Raw genomic sequence first — 21,514 nt, 5'->3', positions numbered from 1 at the left:
GAAATTATCCCATTTGCCAAAGCTTCAAGAAGTACACTTTGCTGTGTACCTCATAACTCAAGAAAGGTATAATGTGGCAGAGAGTCCTAGGCTGTGATCAGTGGTTTCGCCAGTTGGCCAGAGGTATCTGTAAAGAGGTAAGACTGGAAGAACAGTGCCAAGAAGGACTGGAGAATAAGCACGTGAATGGATCTCTCAGAGAGGGCATCATATTTACAGATCTTTATGTATCACTTTAATGCCAACCAGAAAGCATCCACCAATGAGAAGTCACTTTACAACCAAATGGACATGATGAACTGCCCTACAGATAACCTGCCTTTTTTCTTGACTACCTTTGTGCTTATATGTAATGGACCCATGATAACAGTGGCCTTGGGGGCAGGGATGGGAGCAATGCTTGAGCCCACAATATGGACTTTGTCTCAATATAGCTTCTAAGTTTCCAACCAACCAGCATCAGAAATGGAGCCTCTATCCTGGATATGGCACTATTTCTCTGGGGGCTGAGTGAATGGGTAAACAGGTTACGAGGTTAAACAGGCACCAGGTTAAATGCTGGCATCCAGATTCTGCTGTCCCAGGAGTCTATCATTTGTCTTAATATTGAGGAGCGCAGTTCAGTGGAAGCATCCCGACTGTCAACTCTGACCCATGGAGCACAGTCACTAGGAAGCTTGTCTAAGTTGTCTTTGCCTCCTCACCACGGCTTTCCTCACTTCCTTAGTAAAGGAAGTTCCTCTGAATCGTCCCAGAGAACACAGTCAGATGGTAGATTCTTGGGTCCAATCTACCATAGCAATTCTAACCCCCCCATCTTCATGAACATCTGGACTATTTGGTATACTACCACACAAAGTTCCCTTACTTCCACTCTTTTTACTCTAGTGCATCATCCAGGTTAGATTTCCACAGATCAAAAAAGCTAAATGTTGGATCGTGACTCACGATGAGCAAAACCATGTCAATGACTTAATTCTTTCCTGCCCAGACGAATAGTCTGTGTCACCCTCCCTGACTCCAGTCTACCACCCTCTACTCAAGATCTTCTACATGGTCCCCTAGTTAGTGCTCACACATGTTAACCAAGTGTGCACGCAGCATTGCATGTATGCCCAGGTTAACTTCTCCAAAATCTAACCTTACTTATCAGCGATTTGGCTGAAGTTAGGCCTAGGGTTGCAACTTGAAACGCAGCAGGTGACAAGCTCATCAGGGACAGCAGAAGGGATGCTGCAGTCCAGGAGGTGGACAGTTGACCTCTGAAGGAAATTGTACCCAATGTAATCTGAGAAGGCCCAAAATGTTTGTATCTAATACAATATTTCTTTCAGGACAATAAGGCTTTCAAGGTTATATATTTACCAAAGAGTTTTTACTTTTTTCTTTTCCTATGATGTATTGATTTATAAATGAACTTTAAAAAATCCCTAATCTTTTAATCTAAAATGTATCTTAGTTGTACAAGTTAATTTCTCTATGATAATTGCCCTTGTTAGCTTAGCATACAGTAAGGAAAGGCAGACTTTTCATCATCAGACCAACTGTAAACTATGCACTTACGGGTAAGGAATTTAACTTCTTAAGGCCTTAGTTGTAAGTAAAATTTATGTAATATCAGATAATTCACTGGTTTATTATAAAGACACTTTCAAAAATAAATCCATGTATTTCAATTAAATAGATCATGAATTTCACAAATTGATAAGTTAAGCCCTATAATATATTAACTATATGAATATAACTATATATTTCATTAAAATGATATATATATATAAAATAAAGGTAAATTGAGCCCTGTAGAATGGTAATTTTATAAAATTATATAGTAATCCACCAATAGGTTATACTCATATTATTCTGTGTAATAAAGAAAAGGTTAAGTGTGAAGCAAAATGTACAAGATACAAACAACTAAGAAGGCAAACTATATATTTGAAAACACAGTTGTGGTTCATGGCCAATTATTTCATATCTCTAAGAGAATTTTTTAATTGCATACAAAGGGTAAATTTAATTACCATACAAAAGTTTGAAACTCTCTGATATAATAAATCCCTTAGGATCACATGTCAATTAAACAGATTTCCTTCTCTTTCCAAATATATTATTGATCAGTTTGGCCATGGATTTAGATCCACTGGGTCTTCTCTTTTCTTTGAGTTTGAAGTTTGTCAGGATGCCCTTGATAATTCTGATAAACATCATTTCCACCTCCAGAGATTGCTCTGCTGCAGACAGTTCACAGAATTGGCACCGGTTATCCAATGCCAGTTTTTGCCCTTCTTCCCAGCCAACCTCTCGCACATGACAGAGATCTTGCTTGTTACCCACCAAAAGCACAGCTGATTCCACAGCTCTGAAACACAGATACACAATTCTTTGGCAAGACTGTTTTAACAACTCTTTTTTTTTTTTATTAAGTAGGTTTATATCAAAAAGAATTATGGACGAAAAAAAGAATACTGTGTGTGTATGTGTGTTATTTGTGGTCATGTGTGTGTGTATCTCATTTACTTACAAAAATTAATTTAGATAAAATGTAGTAAATGACACAGAAGCAACAAGGCTCTTAAAGCATAACATTTGAAGTGGTACAAACCTATTCCCGGAATTACGGCTCTGTTTACTAACAAGACATGATTGTAACATTTTCCACTTTCAATTCCCTTATATGTAAAAAAAAAAAAAAAAAAAAAAAAGGGAAAATAGTCCTCGTCACACAGAATGCTCACAGAGGTTAAATGAAGATGTGTATAAAAATCTAGCCCAGTGCCAGGCAATAAAATGTGCTTACTAAGTATTATCTTTCATTTCCTTATCAACTGAAAAAGAAGGACTAACTAATGCCTCTTTACTAATTCAATACTTGTTGCTGTTTGTACAGCATACTTTAAAGAAAATTTTACAGTCTCGTGACCTTGTACAATTTTTCTGTTTATTGAAGAAATATATCGCTTTGGTAAGGTAATGTCTTTGGCAAATATCAATATAATCTCCTCGGTTACAGTGTAACATTCCTAAAGCAGAGTTCCATTTGAAGAATACAGTAAGGCTACTAGGTCTTAAATGGCATGGAACTCTGCCAAGATATCGCCTATAGGGAAGAAATGGGAAAATGAAAACAGTCTTCAGGCTGGTTTCATTCACATGACAGTGTGAGCCGTAAGGGAAAAAGCACTGTATGTGTTGGATTTTGAAGTCACTAAGAGTATCTTTTTCTATAGAGTTCAGAAAATTATTGTGAAGAATTAATGGGGAAGAAAAAATGAAATATTTTGAAGGGTGAATCACAAATATCAGATGGAATTTTATAAAACAATGCCATAATTTTGCTTTTTATCTACAAATTAGAGACTCTAGTTTACCTAGAGATTGAGAACTGGAAAATCTCAAAATTTATTTGGTCAATATATTAAAAAGTTTGCCTGAAAAATGTCAAATATAGGGATTTTTTAAATATACTTTTTTTGCCTGTTCGTGAGTGATTCTTTTGATTTGTAAGAATAAAAGTAGTTTTAATTACTTTCCCTTACCTAAGTTATGGTGCTTAAATATAAGGCATTTAACACTTGAAACAATGGAGGTCCCTCAAAATCAATAATATTATAGGAAATCAGAGCTATGAGGTACCTTAGTAAAATCACATTCTTTTCCCCTACCGTGTTTCTATCAGTTTTATAGTCAGAAAAAGGAGGTCTAGAGATTAAAGGGTTTACCCAAGGTCAATCAGATATAAACAAGAATTTAGATCAAATGACTGCAGGGAAATATAACTTATCAATTATTATCTGATGATTTCTTGATAGTAGGCATTTAAAATAGATATAAAAAGCACAGGTACCAATTTTCAGGTATAATATTGTGCTTTTTTGCTTCCCAGATTAGAATGCTATTTTAGATTTTAAGGGCAAATCTGGTTACGAGCACAAAGAATCCCTTATACCAGCAGGTTAAACAAAAATAAATATTTTAAATGGAAAGGCTAAAACAATAAAAAAAGGGAAAACTAAAATGGGAAATTCATAGGTTTAAATTTATAACTACTAATGCAAAATTAGTTTAAGGCACAGTTATGTTTTTCCTTCATAGTCACTTATGTCAAGACATTAGCAATCGGGAGTCGTTCATCAGCTCTTTGTTTTAGGAGGTGAAATGGAGAAAAAGGTACTCTCATACTTAGAATCTGTAACAGTTTGATTATTCAGTCTATTTTGCTTTGACTGATTGAACAGCTCAATGACTAGGAATTGGATGCCAAGTGTAATAAATCTGGATTTATTTAGTATCCTTCACATTTTTTGTGGGAATGAAAAAGAAAGGTGGAAAGGGAACTATCTGTGTACAGAGGACCATTATTTTGCAAGTGAATGTCATGTTAACAATAGAAGCTGTCTTGTAAAATAGCCATTTACTCGGGCAAGTAACTGTTTATGTCAGCCAGGATATAAAGTATTCTCATCTTATTCCTTTTACTACATGTGTAACTCCTGTGGAATGGAAGGTGGATCGTTCAGGGCTGTTAAATTTTGTAATTGGAAGCCTGTATTAAACTCTTCCTAATGATGCTTACAGCTCTATGATGATTTACTAAAAAGAAAGGAGAGAGGAAAGAAAAATACCTCACCTTTTACAATGACTAGTCTGTGGCTCCCGAATTCTGTAGATTAGTGCTTTTGCAAAAGCAAACGAAGACCTGTCACTGATGTCATACACAATAATAAACCCATCTGCCCAATGCAGCTCACTTGTGAGGGAAAATTTTGCTTTCTGTGGCTGAAAATAAACCAAGCACATTGAAAGTGGTGGGATCTGATCCCTGTATTTTATCCATTAGACAGTTAATTAATGGAGACCCATTTCACCTGGAAGAGAATTCAGCAAGCCAAATACTGATATTTTCTAAAATGTAGTCTCTGTTTCTTTTTTATCATCCTCTTTCTTTAAACAAAAGTGATTAAATTTTAAAAAATAAAGAGCTATAATAAAGTTATATCCATCTCATTTGATACCTTTTTTCTAAAAAAACTCTTTTTCTGAAAATTTGATAAGCCCTAATAATTCCATTTAAAATCAATATCCACATATATGTTTGAAAAGAGATGATATTTTCTATCCTTATTAGTAAATGGAATATGTATTGATTTTTGGTACTAGATTTAAATCAGTAAAAAAAAACCCCAGTATTGATAAGGTTTAGCTAAAAAGATTTGAGGGATGTCTTCTTCAAATCATAATTGAAAACATATTTTGTTTTACTTACCTGAGAACAAGAGTCGTATATTTCTAGATTCAATTGCTTCCCTTCCAAATACAAATGCTTTTTATAGATAGATTCTGAAAAATATGCATATACTCATTGTCAGTATGGAAATCCTCCAGAGTTTAAAAAATGGTCTTATAGGGCTTCCCTGGTGGCGCAGTGGTTGAGAGTCCACCTGCCAATGCAGGGGACGCGGGTTCGTGCTCCGGTCCGGGAAAAGCCCACATGCCACGGAGCGGCTGAGCCCGTGAGCCATGGCCGCTGGGCCTGTGCGTCCGGAGCCTGTGCTCCGCAACGGGAGAGGCCACAGCAGTGAGAGGCCCGCGTACCAAAAAAAAAAAAAAAAAAAAAAAAAATGACCTTATATTTGGATCACAGTCCTGCAAAGTCAACCAGTCATATTTTAGTTGAGTACTACAGTAGCTTTTCTTTATTGCTAGTGGTCAAAAAACCATATATTTGCTAATGTATATTTCTTACAAATGAACTTTACCACTATATCTATTCACCTACATGTTTTTCTGCCTATGTACTTATCTTCCATTCTATTACTATGGATGAATTATCTGTGTTTCTATCTAAGGCCAGTCTATTCACTATGAACTAGTTACTATTTCCTCTGACCTGCTGAAAGACATGGCTCCAACAATTCAACCTCTTTCTTCTGCATCATAAAATTTTCCTCTTTATTATATCATTACTAGCAACTGAATTTCTCCTAACTTAACAACCCTTTGGATCCCAACTATTGCTCTATTTCTCTGCTGGCCTTTTGGTAAATATCTATACCCCTGTGTCCAAATCCTCTCCTTCCATGACCTTCAAATTATTATAATCAGGCTTTAACTCCAATTACTTGACTAAAACTGTTCTTATCAGGGTTATGGTTTTAGACTCAGTGAAAAGTTCTTGATCTTACCTGCCCTGTCAGTAGTATTAGTATAGTTGATCAGACCTACCTCCTCAAAATGTTTTTTTCACATGGCTTTCAAGGCAACATACACTCCTGGGTTTTTTCTTTATTCCATATTGCTTTGTATTAAGCTTTTTTATCTGTCCCACAATATCTTCTCTCACTCCAACTGTGATTCTAGTTTATGGATTTCTTCTCTATCTACACTTACTCCCTTGCTAATCTCATCCAGTCAGAGTCTTTATGTAACAATTATTGCTGATAAACCCATTTCTGTAGTCTGGACCTCTTCCCTGGACTCTAGACATCTACCGCCACTGGGAGCCTCCAATTAGATATCTGATAGACATCTCAACTTTAACATGCTTAAAATGGAACCTCTGATCTCCCCGCAAAGACTGCATATCCCACAAGTTTCCATTTCATTAAATGACATATCCATAACTAGTCTCACAGGTTAAAAGCCTCAAGGGCATCCCTGATTCTTTCTTTCTCTTACATCCTATATTTATTCTATTAAAAATTCATTTTTACTCTATCTTCAAAGAATATTTTGAATTTGTCTGCCTCTCATCACCTCCTTTGCTCACACTCTGGTCCAAGCCATCATTACTTTTGCCTGTATTATTAGAAAACCTCCTAACTCAGCTCTTTGCTTTATCCCTCCCCTAACTGCCTTCTTGCTCTCAGTTTATTCTCAATCCAGGAGCAAAAGCCAATTTGTAGCCAGATCATGTCACTTGCCTGATCAAATCTCTCCAATGGCTCTCCATCTCACTTAGATAAACCTAAGCTTTTAAAATGCCTGAGAATTTCCCTAGTTATCTAGTCTCCCATGACCCCTATGATCTCAGTAGACCTCTTTGGCTATTGTCTCCCACATTCCTCCACTGAAGCTACACAGTCCTCCATACCATTCCTCACATTTTTCAGAAAGTTCTTTCCTCTGAACTTCAGCAACTGTTTCTTCTACCTGGAATGTAACTGCCCAAATATCTTCATGGCTCAGTTTTTATCACCTGCAGGTCTGTTCAAATGTCTCCATCTCAGCCAGGTCTACCCTGACTACCCTATTTTAAATGACTACACACCACTCCCCTATGCTTTCTTTTCCTTCATAACATTTATCATCATAAGACATTTTATATATATAGATAGATCTATATATAGATATATATATGTATAGATATAGATATATAAATGCATTTTTAATTAGCTGACCCTTCCCTCCAGAATGTAAATCTTATGAAGGCTCGGATATTTGTTCATTACTATAGCCTCTCTACCTAGAAGAGTACCTGCCACATGACAGGTATTCAATAAATATTTGTTGAATGAACGAAGGACTTCGTTTCTGTAACTGCCCCTACAGGGCTTTAGTACAAGACCTACCTCTCTCCAAAATTGCATACTGACACAAAATCATGACCCATTCTGGTAAATACTCTGTAACCTGTGGTTAGCAAAATGTAGCGGACGTTTGGGAAAGCCGACTTCAGGAGGTTAGGGATGAATTTTAAAATCCTTCTAGGTTACATTTAATGAAATTTGTTAGTGTTTCGTTAAATCTTAAAATGTCTTCAGACAGTTTATTCTAAACTTTATGAGCTTACTAGTGTGAACCATACACTTTCCTTCCAAGACATTTTAAAATACCCACTCTCAAAACTCAAAACCTGCCAGCAGGGGTCACCAGCTCTTAACTTTTTAAAATTTTATTATTTTCCCCTTCTAGCCCTCATTTACAAATGGGGTCATTTTTTTGCTAATTAATCCTCATGTGGTGGTGAACTTTTGCTCATTTGGTTGTCTTTAAGAATGTCTCTAGGTCTTATATTTTTAATAGAGATGTAACAGCCAGAAATGTGTACACTTCATTTGCTTATTTATCTATTGATATATCTATATATCTATTGATATATCTTATAAAAGATTAAGATGATGTTTTTATTTTGTTGTTGCTGTTACTGCTTTTTTGTGGGTGTTCTTTTATTTATGTTTTGTTTTATAGTTTTAGAACATTTTCTCATGCCTGACTCCTAGTTTGTGTGTTACCTTTTTTGACTGAGGTTGTTGACCTGAGATATGAAACAATAAGAATTTCTCTTCCTATATATTTCTTCTTTCTATAATCAGTTTTCAAGTGCTTGCCCTAAAACATTTACAATGGCAAATGGATTGAAATACTATGTGGGCTACACATAGGAAACAATGAAATACTTTAAAGTTATTTTCTAAAATACTCTAATAATGCTATATCATAAATGAATGCTAAAGATTTTTGTTGTTTATTTCTCATGAAAACACTTCCAATCATAATTTCTTCTTACTCTAAATAAGTATTATTGAACAAAAGAATAATTTCCCTTTCTCCCCATTCTCATATTTCTTAAAATCTTTGTTCTTATTTAAAAAAACCCACAAAACCTTTCCCCACCACACCTTCAGTCAGGTAAGATATTAGTAGCATTATATAGATTAATTGCTGAGCCAAAAATATATTCAAACCTCTGGCAAAATTCCCCACTTATTAATTCCCCACTGTGGCATTTCCCATATGTCATGGTAATTCTGATCAAAATAACAGAAATTTATAGTAGAGTTAGTGAAATGATCCTAAGATTATATCAAGGTGCCCTGGCATCTGTTTTAGAATTTCTCTGAAACTTACATAAGCAACCTAGCTAATTATGATATGATCTTTAATCACAGCATAATTTTCCAGTTATTGTCACATGGTTTTGCAATAAAAATAAGCATTTATTTTGTAGTTACTTGTGCTTTTATAATTAATTTGTCTTTATTTTTCAACAGATGTTGCTTTAATTTCAAATTGTTTCAAATTGCTTACAACAAAATCCGCACTCACATGCTCTACAACACTTGGTACAGGCGGTAGGTTCCTCTAGACTGAAACCAACTGGATTTCTAATCCATTTTATTTAACATCAAATTGGATAACTTTTTATCATAAAAGAACAATTAATTAAAATACTTATTTGGGCTTTTCTAACCAACCCATGAATAAATAAATTGCTTAAAAGTGCAAAAATGGGGGACTTCCCTGGTGGTGCAGTGGTTAAGAATCCGCCTGCCAATTCAGGGGACACGGGTTCGAGCCCTGGTCCAGGAAGATCCCACATGACGCAGAGCAACTAAGCCCATGCACCACAACTACTAAGCCTGTGCTCTAGAGCCCGTGAGCCACAACTACTGAGCCCGAGTGCCACAACTACTGAAGCCCGCACGCCTAGAGCACATGCTCTGCAACAAGAGAAACCACCGCAATGTGAAGCCCGCGCACTGCAACGAAGTGTAGCTCCCGCTGACGGCAGCTAGAGAAAGCCTGCGTGCAGCAACGAAGACCCAATGCAGCCAAAAATAAATAAATAAATTTATTCTTTAAAAAGTGCAAAAATGGAAGATTCTATTAAAATGTTTCTCTGATATTAATTATGATGCTGAAGTTTTAAGGTGAAAAAGTCTAAAGTAGTGACTTACCAAAATTAGAAGCATATTCTCCAATAAATCGCTTGGTAAGAAACCTTACTGTAAGGGCTGCAAAACAAAACAAGCTGGATTTGGGGTCTTATCTGTTTTAGGATACAAATAATTTAGTAATGTACATAAGCATCTAGCATCTCAGCTCAAAATTTACTAAGTATTAATGAAGACCTTAAAACTTTACTAAATTCTGGTCTAAGAATTTCCACTGTACAGCCATAAAAATTAGGAGGCTAGAAAGAAAGTGATCTCAGTGTGCTGCCCACTCAAATCACTGCGTAAGTAATTTACAAATGCAAAGACACGTAAGACAACTCACCTTTGTAACAGAGACAGATTTCTCATTAAATATGAGATGCAAGAACTATAACATCTCTATATTTTCTTTATAAAATTAATTGTGGCTCCATGGTGCTGCATGCTAATAGTGGCCAGGACGGTCTCAAGCATTTGCAATTGTTTAAGGAAATAGGGACTTCAAAATCCAGGAAACAGAGGAACGACCTCTAGTGTTGGTTTATCTTATTGCAGCTCCTGGGTCTGGCCCGTTGTTAAGATTCATTAGGCTACGGTGGTTCTATTGGTGGCATGCTTAGTACCATCATAATGTGACCAAACACAAAACAAAAGAAAACAAAAACATAGCTTCCAAGGTCTGGTCTGGGCACCTCTTGCTCATTTCTGGGCATTTAAAAAGCCATGACCCTCCAAAGTTTTTCTCACTTTGATAATGTGAAAAAATGGCATTTAAAAAATAATTCATAGGTCTCCACGCATCTCTCTCCACCATTAGTCTCAGGGCAGCAGAATCTTTTCAAGGGCATTGTTTGGCCACTGGTAGGTGTGGAGGCAGGTGTGCTGGAGTGAGAAGTAGGTGGGATAGTGATGGGAGGGATTTCCTGTTATTCCAATGAATTTCAAACATCAGTAGAACAAGATACAAATTAATACTTCAAACAGTTATATTCCACAACCTGCATATAAATTTTATATACAGGTAATTGCATTACTTGCTTATAAAGCGAAAACTCCTACTTAAAAATAATATATAGTTATATCAAGTTTATATACATATAATATGTTATAATGTAATACATATCATGTCAATATATTTCTCACTCTTTATGTACTCTACACCATGCCACAGAAAACATCACCACTTACCAGATTTGCCCGTTCCTTCACCACCCAAGACAGCAAGTTTCACATCATTCATCTTGCTTTTCTGCTCCTTCTTGGTCCGTCCTGATTTCTGGAGATATACTGACTTGAGCCAAGCATGTGTTTTCCAAAATCCTTTTTATTATTGCTGCTCTCACTTCCCTAAGGCCAACTCCACCCCATACTCCTACCATCCAATAATAACTTTAAAAATATTTTCCTAGAGTAGTTTTGAACATGTCTCATAAAAAAACAGTGGGCTTACTATTTAGACACAAAGGTTTACTAAGCCAATAGTTAAGAGTTTAACAGAAGTGTAGCTCATCTTCTACTTTCATGTACCTGGAATCTACCTTCTCCTAAAACCTAGAAAGATGATCTCTCTTCATTAAGAAAGTTTTTAGAGGATGGGTAAACATTCCTGTAAATTTCCTTTGAGTGGATCAGTTTTGCTTTTTCTATTAACACCTGAGGCTACATCTTCTTGGGTTTCTCCTGTGAAAGACAAGGGAGAATAAGTTAATTCAATCATGAAAAGAAATGAAAGAAGGGAGAGGATGGCTCTCTTGGATGGATTAGCTCAGGGTTGACAGCAATGCACATGAATATCCAGCCCATGTTTTTGTGTCATTTGAGGCTCTCAAGGAGAAATATGGGAACCCCAGAGTTTCACTTTTCCAATGTCTTCCTTAAAAAGTAACTTTTCTCTTTCTTTTTAAAAAAGTGTTATACCAATAGACAACAGTAAGATTTCTGGAAAAAAACCATAATCAGCCTCATGTTGTTTAAATAGCACTAAACAGGAACATGTCATGTTTCCTTACATAGTACTTTTTTAAAAAGAAAAGAACATTTGGAAGGGATGTTCTGACATAATTCACTCCTGCTATGAAATAAAAAGGCAAATTTGATATGCACAATTATCACTCTTTTATACTTCTTTTCGTCAATTGTCCCTGCTACTCCAAGTCCCCAAATTATTTTCTTCCCTTTCTTTCTCCCCATTTGTATATGTATACATTTGAAAGTTGAGAAAAGAGTACAACAAAAAAATAGAAGAATTCAACTTTTGTGGACTACATTTTAAGACCCAGGTAAAGAAGTTTCATTTCCAGGTTGGGTCTATCACATAAATACATGCTTCTTAAAAATGTATTTATTTAACAAATATTGATTAATTGCCACTCTCTGTTAAAGCTATATTTGGTTTAATTAGATAGGTCAACAATTAAATAATGAATTATCTGACCTGATGGAGTCTACAGTCTACCAAGAGAAAAATGGAAACAGAATTACAATGAATATTATCATTGCTAAAATGGGGCTCTGATCAAGAGCTGGAGAAAGCAGATCAGTAGGTAGAAAGGTCTTCAAAAAGTAGGTAAAGTTTGAAACATGATCAGGACCTACAGAGAGAAGAAGGAAAAAGTGATTGAGGAAGGAAAAGAGGAAGGAAAAAGTGATTGGGGAGCTGTGTCTGTTCTAAAAGAAGAAACAGACTAAAGAAAAAAAGGCAAGAGAGAGTATATCAGTTTGTGGGATCAACAAGGTAACATCTGAATAACTTAGAGTTTATCCTTTTATTACACATTATAAAAAAATTTTAAATAAGCTATGTTTGCTCTTTAATCCATGCCACTGTATTAAAGTAACAGTGTTTTTTTTTTTTAAGGAAGTTTAACAATTGATTTAGTACACTATGGAATTAAATGTTTTTCTTCTTTTTGGAGAAATCCTATTCTTATCTTCCTAAGAAATTTCTGATTGATGTCTTTAGGAAGTTTAGTATATCTACTGGTAGGAAGGAAGAACTTCATTTCATGACATGCATGACATTGAAAACAACATATGAAGGGTTGTCATCAAGACACCTTCATTCTTTCATCATAGCGTCTTCCTCCCTATGTCCATTGGTATCCCAAAGTAAATCTAGTTAAGAAAGCAGGCTGGGGCTAGAATAGAGTGAAGTTATAAACCTGAACAAAGAGAATATAGTTATGCACATACTTTTCTAAGAAACAGTGTGCCAATATATATATTCTTTCAACCTCATGTAAAGGGTGCTAAAACGTTAGTATTCTAATAGACACATTATTATACTACCTAGAATTTTCTCACATCTCCCTAAAGAAACATCCATTCACAACCAAAGCAAAATCATTTATTACTTTATTCATTTACTGAATGAACAAAAATTTATTGAATGTCTACCATGGGCTTGGCACTAATCTTCACTGCTAAAAACATATCAATAAACAAAGTATTCATAGATTCTGGTCATAGGAGATGGACATGTGACACTAAAAAAAAACCCAACTAGTTACGTATCGGTATTCATGAATGTTATAGTCTTATCTGTTTAGCTTTGTTTCTCTGAGGTCAGATTAACCAGCCCTTCTCAGCTAATCTCATTTCCCTATAGTTTCTGTTAGAGTAGATGCATAATTTCCATCAAAAGCTTCAGATTCACAAGAGTGGAGTGATTCAAACAAATACCTAAGGAGAAAGAATATCTTTGTTCCATTACCCTGTTCCAGATCTTGAAAAGATGAAATACTTCCCAACTTATTTTCTGTGTGTATCATAAACCTAAACCAGACATAAATGGTATACACATACACACAGAGAACAAAGAAATAACCAATGTCATTTACGAATATAGAGCCCAGGTCCTAAGAATATGAGCAAATCAAATCCAGAAACGTATTTAAAGAGCCAAGCATCATGAGCTACAAGAACTTATTCAAAAAATGTCAAATTCATTGAACATTAGGACACTTGGTAACCTATTTTAATATATTACCAAGATAAAGGAGAAAAACTATATGTCTCATATGCTCCCAAAAGCTACTTAAAAAAAACTTTAACAGCTACTTAAAAAAAAAAAAACTTTTGTAATCTAAAAATAGGGGATTTCTTAACGTGATTAAGGTTATAATTTTTAGAAATCCAAATATCAAAAAAATGTCTATAGATTTATTGCTCCTAATTTTCCTCTAAAAAGAGGATATTGTCTGTTACTTTTTAGCATGGAATTGGTAGTCCTATCCAACACAATGAGGAAATAGCACATATGAAAAAGAGGAGACAAAATGATTATTATCTACAAATGATAGTTTTCTATAGCTACATTATCTGCATTATTAGCATGCATTAAAACCATTCAGTAAGGTGGCCAGATAAGATACCATAACAAAAGCAATAATTCCAAACAGTAAATCTAGCAGCTAACACGTGTTTAACACAGTATAATAACAGGCAATTTTTAAAAATGATTTCCAGGTATACAACATTTAATCCTCTGAGAAACTTCATGAAGTATCATTAATAACTTCTAACATGATAGAAATACAGTCCTTTTCACAAAGAAAGAAGAGGGGGAAAAAGGATGCAAAGAAGAATAAAACTAAAAGGGAATGTATAACATTTATAGGATAAATTCTCTAATCCTTTACTGAAGATTATAAAACAAGCCTTGAATATGTGGACGAACATGACTAGAAAGACTCAATGTTGTAATTACTGCCAAATTAATCTGCAAGCAAAATGTAATGACAATTAAAATCCCAACAAAGATTGTTTAATTGAATGTGGACAGCCTGTTTTGGAAAAGAAAATATGTAAGAATAATTGAGAAATTTTAAGGTAAAATAGTAAGAAAATACCTTTTATGAGCCAAATCATAATTAATGATTAATACCTTTTATGAGCCAAATCATAATTTTATGAGCCAAAAAATAATTAAATGCTACTTTATTAGAACTGGATTGATATGCTCATTAATAGAATAGCTATTTGAGTATAGAAATTGAGTACATAGAAATTAATTTTATTATAAAGTTTTTAATATGTGCTATCATTAAATTGCATTGATACTATCAGAAAAAGTCACTGAATGATAAGTTATGTTTGTACCTCACATGCAGAAAAATGAATTATGAATATTAAAAACCTTAGCATGAAAAACTAGAAAAGGGTCAAATTGACATATATATGGGAATCTTCCAAATAATCTCGAGGAGGGTAAAGTCTTCTTAGGCAAAAAATGAATCCAAAGACAAAGGAAAAATACATATAGAAAAAAATAATCCAGTGACTTTTCATAATTGAACTTTAAGTGTCAGTTATGTTAGTCCCATGGGATTATTTACCAAAGTGAGTGCATATGTCGATTTATTAATAGCACAATAAGTATCTACATACAAATGGATCATTTTTAATCAGAATGGAGGTACTCATCTCACCTCTAATTATAATGCAAGTTACTGAAGCAATTAAAGTTCTAGCAGAAGCAAATGTTTTTAAGATGGAATTACTTCTGGATACTTTTATGTGCTAATATGGAAATTCATCATGGAAGAGTAGTGGATTTTTTTAAGAAGAAGAAAATGCTATTCTAATCTCACAAAGCACATGTTTTCAAACAGCTAACAGATTTAAACTGCATTGAGGTGTACGAACATTTGCACATCATATTGGGGTTAGGTAAGGAATCTAAAGGGAAAATTTTACAGAAAAAACAACAACATTTGATTGCTAAGCTCTGTTTTTTTCTGTTCTCAAAGCACTTTTTGCAATTCATCATGGCACGAATAGCACAGGTAACATTCCCAGCCAGAGATCAGAAGCAATTTCTCTGCAATCACAAATCCTCCAAAACCTCTTCCAAAGAAATTATTCAAATCCAGACATTTACTCTAATAACCAAATGATGAAGATATTGCAATAGTGGCTACAATACAAAGCTTCCATTAATATGAAAAGTAGTTACTAAGAAGAGTGCTTTCTTGTTTGCTAGTATTGTAATAAAATACTTTATACATTAAATTCAATTTACAGAAAAAGATAAAGTTTGATAACTTTTGTAGTAGAATTTGTAACTGGACATAATCCTCATCGTAATAAAATTCACCTTTATGAACTAGTATTGTTCTATGTTACAATAAACATTTATGTATTAATATATTTATAAAATATGATTTTTTTCTCTATGATAAGTGTGTGTGTGTGTAAATTGCAACTGAACAAGGTAAAGATGTTTATATCATCCCCAAGCAATTTAAAAACTCAGTTGACATCATTAATAGAATTGACCTATGACACTCATGCCTTTATTATTCTAAATCACTTTTACAACAAGCTTTGAAAGATAATCTTTCACTAGGGTATCAAATTCTAAAGAAATGTTTTATTCAATATGTAATGTTAGTAATTAACTAAATTACATGGGCTTTCTTGGTAAAAGAAAAATGATGAATACTTCACCAATTTTCAAGGGTTTTCAAAGCATATGTGAGACTAAATAATTGAATGGCTTTGCTAATTTTTCTCAGCATGTATACTTATAATTGCAATTATCTTTTGAAGGTAATGATTCAGTATTTATTTTACTCTTTTAAATTATTCTTGAGGTGTTTATTGTTTCATAAGGCTTTAGTTTCCCGCTACGTTTATAATAGTTAAAACATGATAGCTAACAGTAATTACGACTCAGCTAGTCACCCTCTTTGTCTCCTCTACAAATTTATGTCATCTTTCCACAGACACGAGAAATCTTTGAAGCTACTTTAGTTCTCCTCAAAAGTCGTAAGTAGGCTAAAATTTTAGTTAGCTCTTTCTTAATCACTTGAAGTTGGCCAGTAGATACAAAAGCATGGTCTTCAAAAACAGTCTTCCTTCTGTAACACAGCTGCTGCAACAGGAAGCCTGATTGAGTGCACATTCTGCAGAAATAATGAGTTTAAAAAGCTGAGCAAGACAGATGTGAGAAAAATGTCGCTCATATTTTCTCGACTCCTTTCATTACCCTTTAGAAATAAATATTCCAAAATTAAAATTAAACTTTCAGAATTAAGATTGCTGTGTTGCCATAACATCTTATGGAAAAACCCGAACAAACTTTTCGGCCAACCTAATATATGTATACGTGTGTGTATACACACACACGCATATCTATCTATCTATCTATCATCTATCTATATGAGACCCTATTGTCTCTGTTCCTCTAGAATACTCTGACTAATAAAACTTCCAAGAAGAAATTTTATTCTAATAGTATACTTTGAGTTGTAATTTGCTCAGGGTGACACAAGGAGTAAGTATTGAAGCCAGGTTGGCACAAAGCCTGCAGTCTTTCCAATATAACACCCTGCCACCCACCACAAATCTCCCCTTTCCCTGCTCCTTTGTTCTTATGTGAAGCAGACTCTTCCCTCTCCGATATTTTTTGCAAAATTCCGATCACCTATGCTTTAGCCTTAATGACGTTATTCTAACAGGTTTATGATACATGTTTACATTTGGCTTTTTTCTTTTACCCATCTCCTTGGCTTTTTCTCAGAAGTTGAGCCAAGCCCATTAGAGTGCCCTCTCTTTATATTCATAAAGTCATGGTTAATTTTTTAGGAGTAAATGTAATTGAATTTTTTTCACGTTTGCTTTATATCAAGCATTTTCTTCTATAATTTCTACTACTCAAAGGTTTTGAAATGGCTTTCTTACATTTCTGCCAATGCTATATTACAAAGAAAGCTATGTCCTGCATTAGATTGCTTTTGCTGCAAACTAGTTACCACCAACTTAGCGACAAAACAACACATACTTATTATTTCACAGTTTCTATAGGTCAGAAGTCCATGCAACTGAATATTCTGATTCAGGGTCTCATCAGGCTGCAACCCACGTGTCAGCTGGGGCTGTGAGCTTCTCTGAAGCCCTACTGGTGAAAGAGCCATTTCCACTCTTCTTGTGGCTATAGGACTCTGGCTCCTCTTGTTTTTTTCTCGTTGTCATCCAGTGGCCTCTCTCAGCTTTTGGAGGCTACCTGCAGTTCCTTGCCACATGGTCTTGTCTATATGCCCATGAACAACGTGGCAGCTTACTTCTGCAAAGCCAGCGGTGGAGGGCCATCTCTCTAGGGCATGCTAGCAATACAAAGATAGATAGATAGATAGATAGACAGATTGATCTTGTGTGTGTGTAGCAGTGGATCTTATATATATATATATATATATATCTTGTAACGTAATTATTGGATGGATATTCCATCACTTTTGTTGTATTCTAGTGGTTAGAAGGGTAGAGGATTATACAAGGGTTTAAATCACTGGGGATCACCTTAGGGCATATGTGTCACATGCCCTAACACTTTATTTGATGCTACTCCTGAACAAAGCATACCTTTATCGCATTTTATTTACAGATGTAAGTATTAATGGTGACAAGATCACATTTCACATTAATAGATAAGCATGTAGGTACATAACTATTGTTTAATGTGGTAATCTGCGTCAGAGTGCTCTATATAATTCCATTGGCCAGTTATGTCTTGGAATTTTTATCCTAAGAAAATGAATTCATAAACCAGCATTTGAAAAATGAAGTATTTTTATTTGCACTATTTTATTAGCTAGGGTCAGAAAGCAAGCCACACTGGCTATGAGGTGCTCCAGACAGCGAGAAAAGCATGTGCTATCCTTCGTGTTCCTTCCATCTGGGTAAGTCATCCATTTTGAAAATAAAAGAGCAGAGTTGACTTCATTTCAAAAGTTCAAGAAATATGCATTAATTGCCTACTATGTGGCAGATACCTTGCTAGGGCACAGAGAGTAAGAAAGGAAGATAAATAAAATCATCCTCTGGCCTTGAGGAAGATTTAATATTTGTATATCAATTATAAATTGAAGTAAACATAGGATGCCATGGGTGCACAGATAAAAGAAACCTAGCTAAATTCTAAAGGGATAGTATAATAGGCTGAATAATAGCCCTCAAAGATATCAGGTCCTAATTAATTTCTGGAACCTGTAAATATTAAGTTATATAAGAAAAGTTATCTGCAACTGTGATTAAGTTAAGAATCTTGAGATGCGGAGATTATCCTAGATTATCAGGGTGAGCCCTAAATGCAATCACAAGTATCTTTATAAGAAGGAGGCAGAGGGATATTTGACAGGAGAAGATAATGGGACCACAGAAGCAGAAATTGAAGTAATGCAGCCACAAGCCAAGGAAGGCTGGAAGACACCAAAAACTGGAAGAAGCAAGGAATGGACTCTCCCTTAGTGACTGAGGGAGCAGGACCCGGTGGACACCTTGATTCCAACCCAGTGAAACTGATTCTGGACTTCTGACCTAAGTAGCTGTAAGAGGATACACGTATGTGGTTTTATGCCACAACATTTGTAGTAATTGCTTACAGAAGCCATAGGAAACTAGTAGAGAAGGTATTATAGACAGAGAAAAGCTTGAGCACAGTCAGGAAAGGAGGAAGCAGATGAGAGATACTGGACACTGAAAAACCTCTGCATTACTTGAGAGCAAAGAATGAGTGAAAATGGTGGGAGCTGAGGCTCATTTAAAAGACAAGGAAAAATCAGAGTGGCCTTATACACCATACTAAAGACATTATCCTGTAGGCATAAAGAGTTATCAAGAATGTTTAAGTAGGAGAGAAATGCTTTATTATTTATTTATTATTATGTATTATTTATTATTATTATCTATTATTTATACTCTACTCTGTAAAGTAATATAAAATACGGTTTGGAGATAGTGCAATAAAGGAGGTAAAAGAAGCTGAAGAAGTAGAAGCAGGAACACCTCTTAAAAAGCTATCTTATATTTTCAAAGGTTCTGAGTTAGAGCAGCAATGAGATCAGAGGAAACTTGTTTTGAGAAATACGTAGCCAATAAAAATAAGAAAATCTGGAGAGGTAGTATGAGAAAGGCAGTAAACCTTAGATGAGTGGCAAATTCTGATTTAAATGATTAGGTTGAGAGTAGTGTCATTAACAGGTTTTTGTTGTTTAATTTCACTATGAGAAGCAGTTTGAAGGAACAGACGCTTTCATTTTTAGACATGTTAAGTTGAAGGTACACTCGGGGCTGTGCAGTAGTGAGTTGGCTGTACAAGTCTAATGCTAGTGAGAGAAGACGCAGAGCTGGTAGAACATGCAGTTTGTCTTATCAATAAATTTTCAGTTCAGAGTTAAGATTTTTGTTTTTTTTCCGGACAGGGATTTCAAATTGATGTATGAAAGACTTTTTGAAAAAGCACCCACTTTGATCTCTGGAGAAGAGAGAAAGATGTTCACACAGACTTTTCTACATTTGGTTTTTTAGATGGTTTCTTAAACCAAAGTGCCCAAGATATTTTGGAAATTCTAAAAAACATATTAAGTAAAATACTTCTGCTTATTTTAACGACCCCTTAAATAGGCATTATAGATCGTATTCTTCCCCGTTTATAGGCATGCATGCTGAGTCTCAGAGGGGATTTTAAGTATGCAACTCAGAGAAACACTCTTAGTAAGTAGAAGTTAGAATGTAAGCTACAGTTTCTTTGATACATAATCCCAGTGTTCTTTCTACTCCACCCTACTGTCTCTTGGCTTTAAGATATTTTTTCTCAAATCTAAATGATTCTTCTTCTTAACATTTGTTGAAGCTGATTTTTTTTATCAGCTTTTTAGTACTATGTAACAAAACCAAAAATGTGACAGAAATCAATTTTACAAACAAATTATAGTCCTATAATATATAGCATAGCACTTACCATATAGCAGGTCTTACAACTGTCATTCATTCATTGTTGTCTGAAAATCTGAGTGTTCACAATCAAACCAAGGTTAATTGCTGAATTTGTATTTTAATAGATGAGATGTATATAGCCAAGTTATTATTCTAACTTCCGTTACAGAGAGATCCTTTGTTTCTGATAGACATTATCTATTTATCTAAGCAAATATTTGTGCTCTGTCACTCTTATAATTAAGTTCTTCCCAAAGGAACTCCAGCTGAGAACAGAAACCTTCCCATGAGAATCTGAAACAGAATTTCCTTTTGCAAATCTGTGTAATCTCGTGGTCCTTATTCTTAGACTTGTTTTCCTTATTCAATGATGACATTATTTAGCTATGTTCCATACAAGTTGCAAACAGAACTGTATTTTGTTATAGGAATCTTTGAAACTACAATCACAAAAAGTATATTTGATCAAGAAAGAACACTGACAGTTACCTTCCTCAAGAAAATGGTTTTTACACGTTACCAGTGCCTTGTTTAGTTTTCTGCCCTATATGTACACATTTTTAAAAACCATTTCTACCACTAGCCTGGTTCCTAAGAGTTTGGATTTGTTCCCACTCTTTGCTGTCTACCTGATTTAAAATTGTCATAGTGACCATTTGGGGAATTTGAGTTGGGCAGTAGTTCTCCACTGGACTTTAGGCCTGGACAAGCCAGCTGCTTCTCAGGGACTTGTCTCTGGGGCTGGGATTCACATACCCACCTCCATCTCAACCAAGCACAGCCCTCAGTCTGGGTTGCTCTATACCTTAGTGATCACTGATAACAAGTAAGCTTTAATATTTCAAGTCCTCCTGAATCTGAACAGAGTTAATATACAGAAACAAAAGATGTTCAAAGATGTTCAGGACACCATTAATGGTAATAACCCCAGGGCTAATCAGTGGTAATGAAAATGAATGAGAAATTCTGAGAAATATTTGTGAAAATTTGTTTGCAGAAACAGAGTGGCTTAAGGATGATAAAAAGTTTTCTGGTCTGTAATACGGGGATACTAACTGCTTTATTAACAGGAGTGGGGAAATCGAGAAGAAAAGATCATTTAAATTCAAGACATATTCTATTTGAGAGTAAGCTGATTATTT

The 21,514-nt window shown here is 34.9% G+C and overlaps 1 protein-coding gene across 2 annotated transcripts; it reads right to left on the bottom strand.

The window, feature by feature from the left end:
- Positions 1-1,868: 1,868 nt before the first annotated feature.
- RERGL (RERG like) lies at positions 1,869-20,516 on the bottom strand. 2 transcript variants are annotated; one of them, XM_060165347.1, is made up of 6 exons: positions 20,398-20,516; positions 10,845-10,932; positions 9,678-9,734; positions 5,264-5,337; positions 4,628-4,776; positions 1,869-2,359 (listed from the first exon to the last, which is right to left on the bottom strand). In XM_060165347.1, exons 1-6 carry the CDS (start codon positions 20,425-20,427, stop codon positions 2,077-2,079), a joined length of 681 nt encoding a protein of 226 aa, XP_060021330.1. In that variant the 5' UTR covers positions 20,428-20,516; the 3' UTR covers positions 1,869-2,076. The 2 variants fall into 2 exon arrangements, with proteins under 2 accessions (XP_060021330.1, XP_060021331.1); XM_060165348.1 differs by lacking the exon at positions 20,398-20,516 and adding an exon at positions 17,443-17,610 and having other exon boundaries at positions 10,845-11,336.
- Between the last annotated feature and the right edge of the window lie 998 nt (positions 20,517-21,514).

Source organism: Lagenorhynchus albirostris, chromosome 11 (genome assembly GCF_949774975.1).
Source record: "Lagenorhynchus albirostris chromosome 11, mLagAlb1.1, whole genome shotgun sequence".
Taxonomy (NCBI): domain Eukaryota; kingdom Metazoa; phylum Chordata; class Mammalia; order Artiodactyla; family Delphinidae; genus Lagenorhynchus; species Lagenorhynchus albirostris.
The sequence above is the reverse complement of the archived record's forward strand: the minus strand, read 5'-3'. Positions and strand labels throughout refer to the sequence as shown.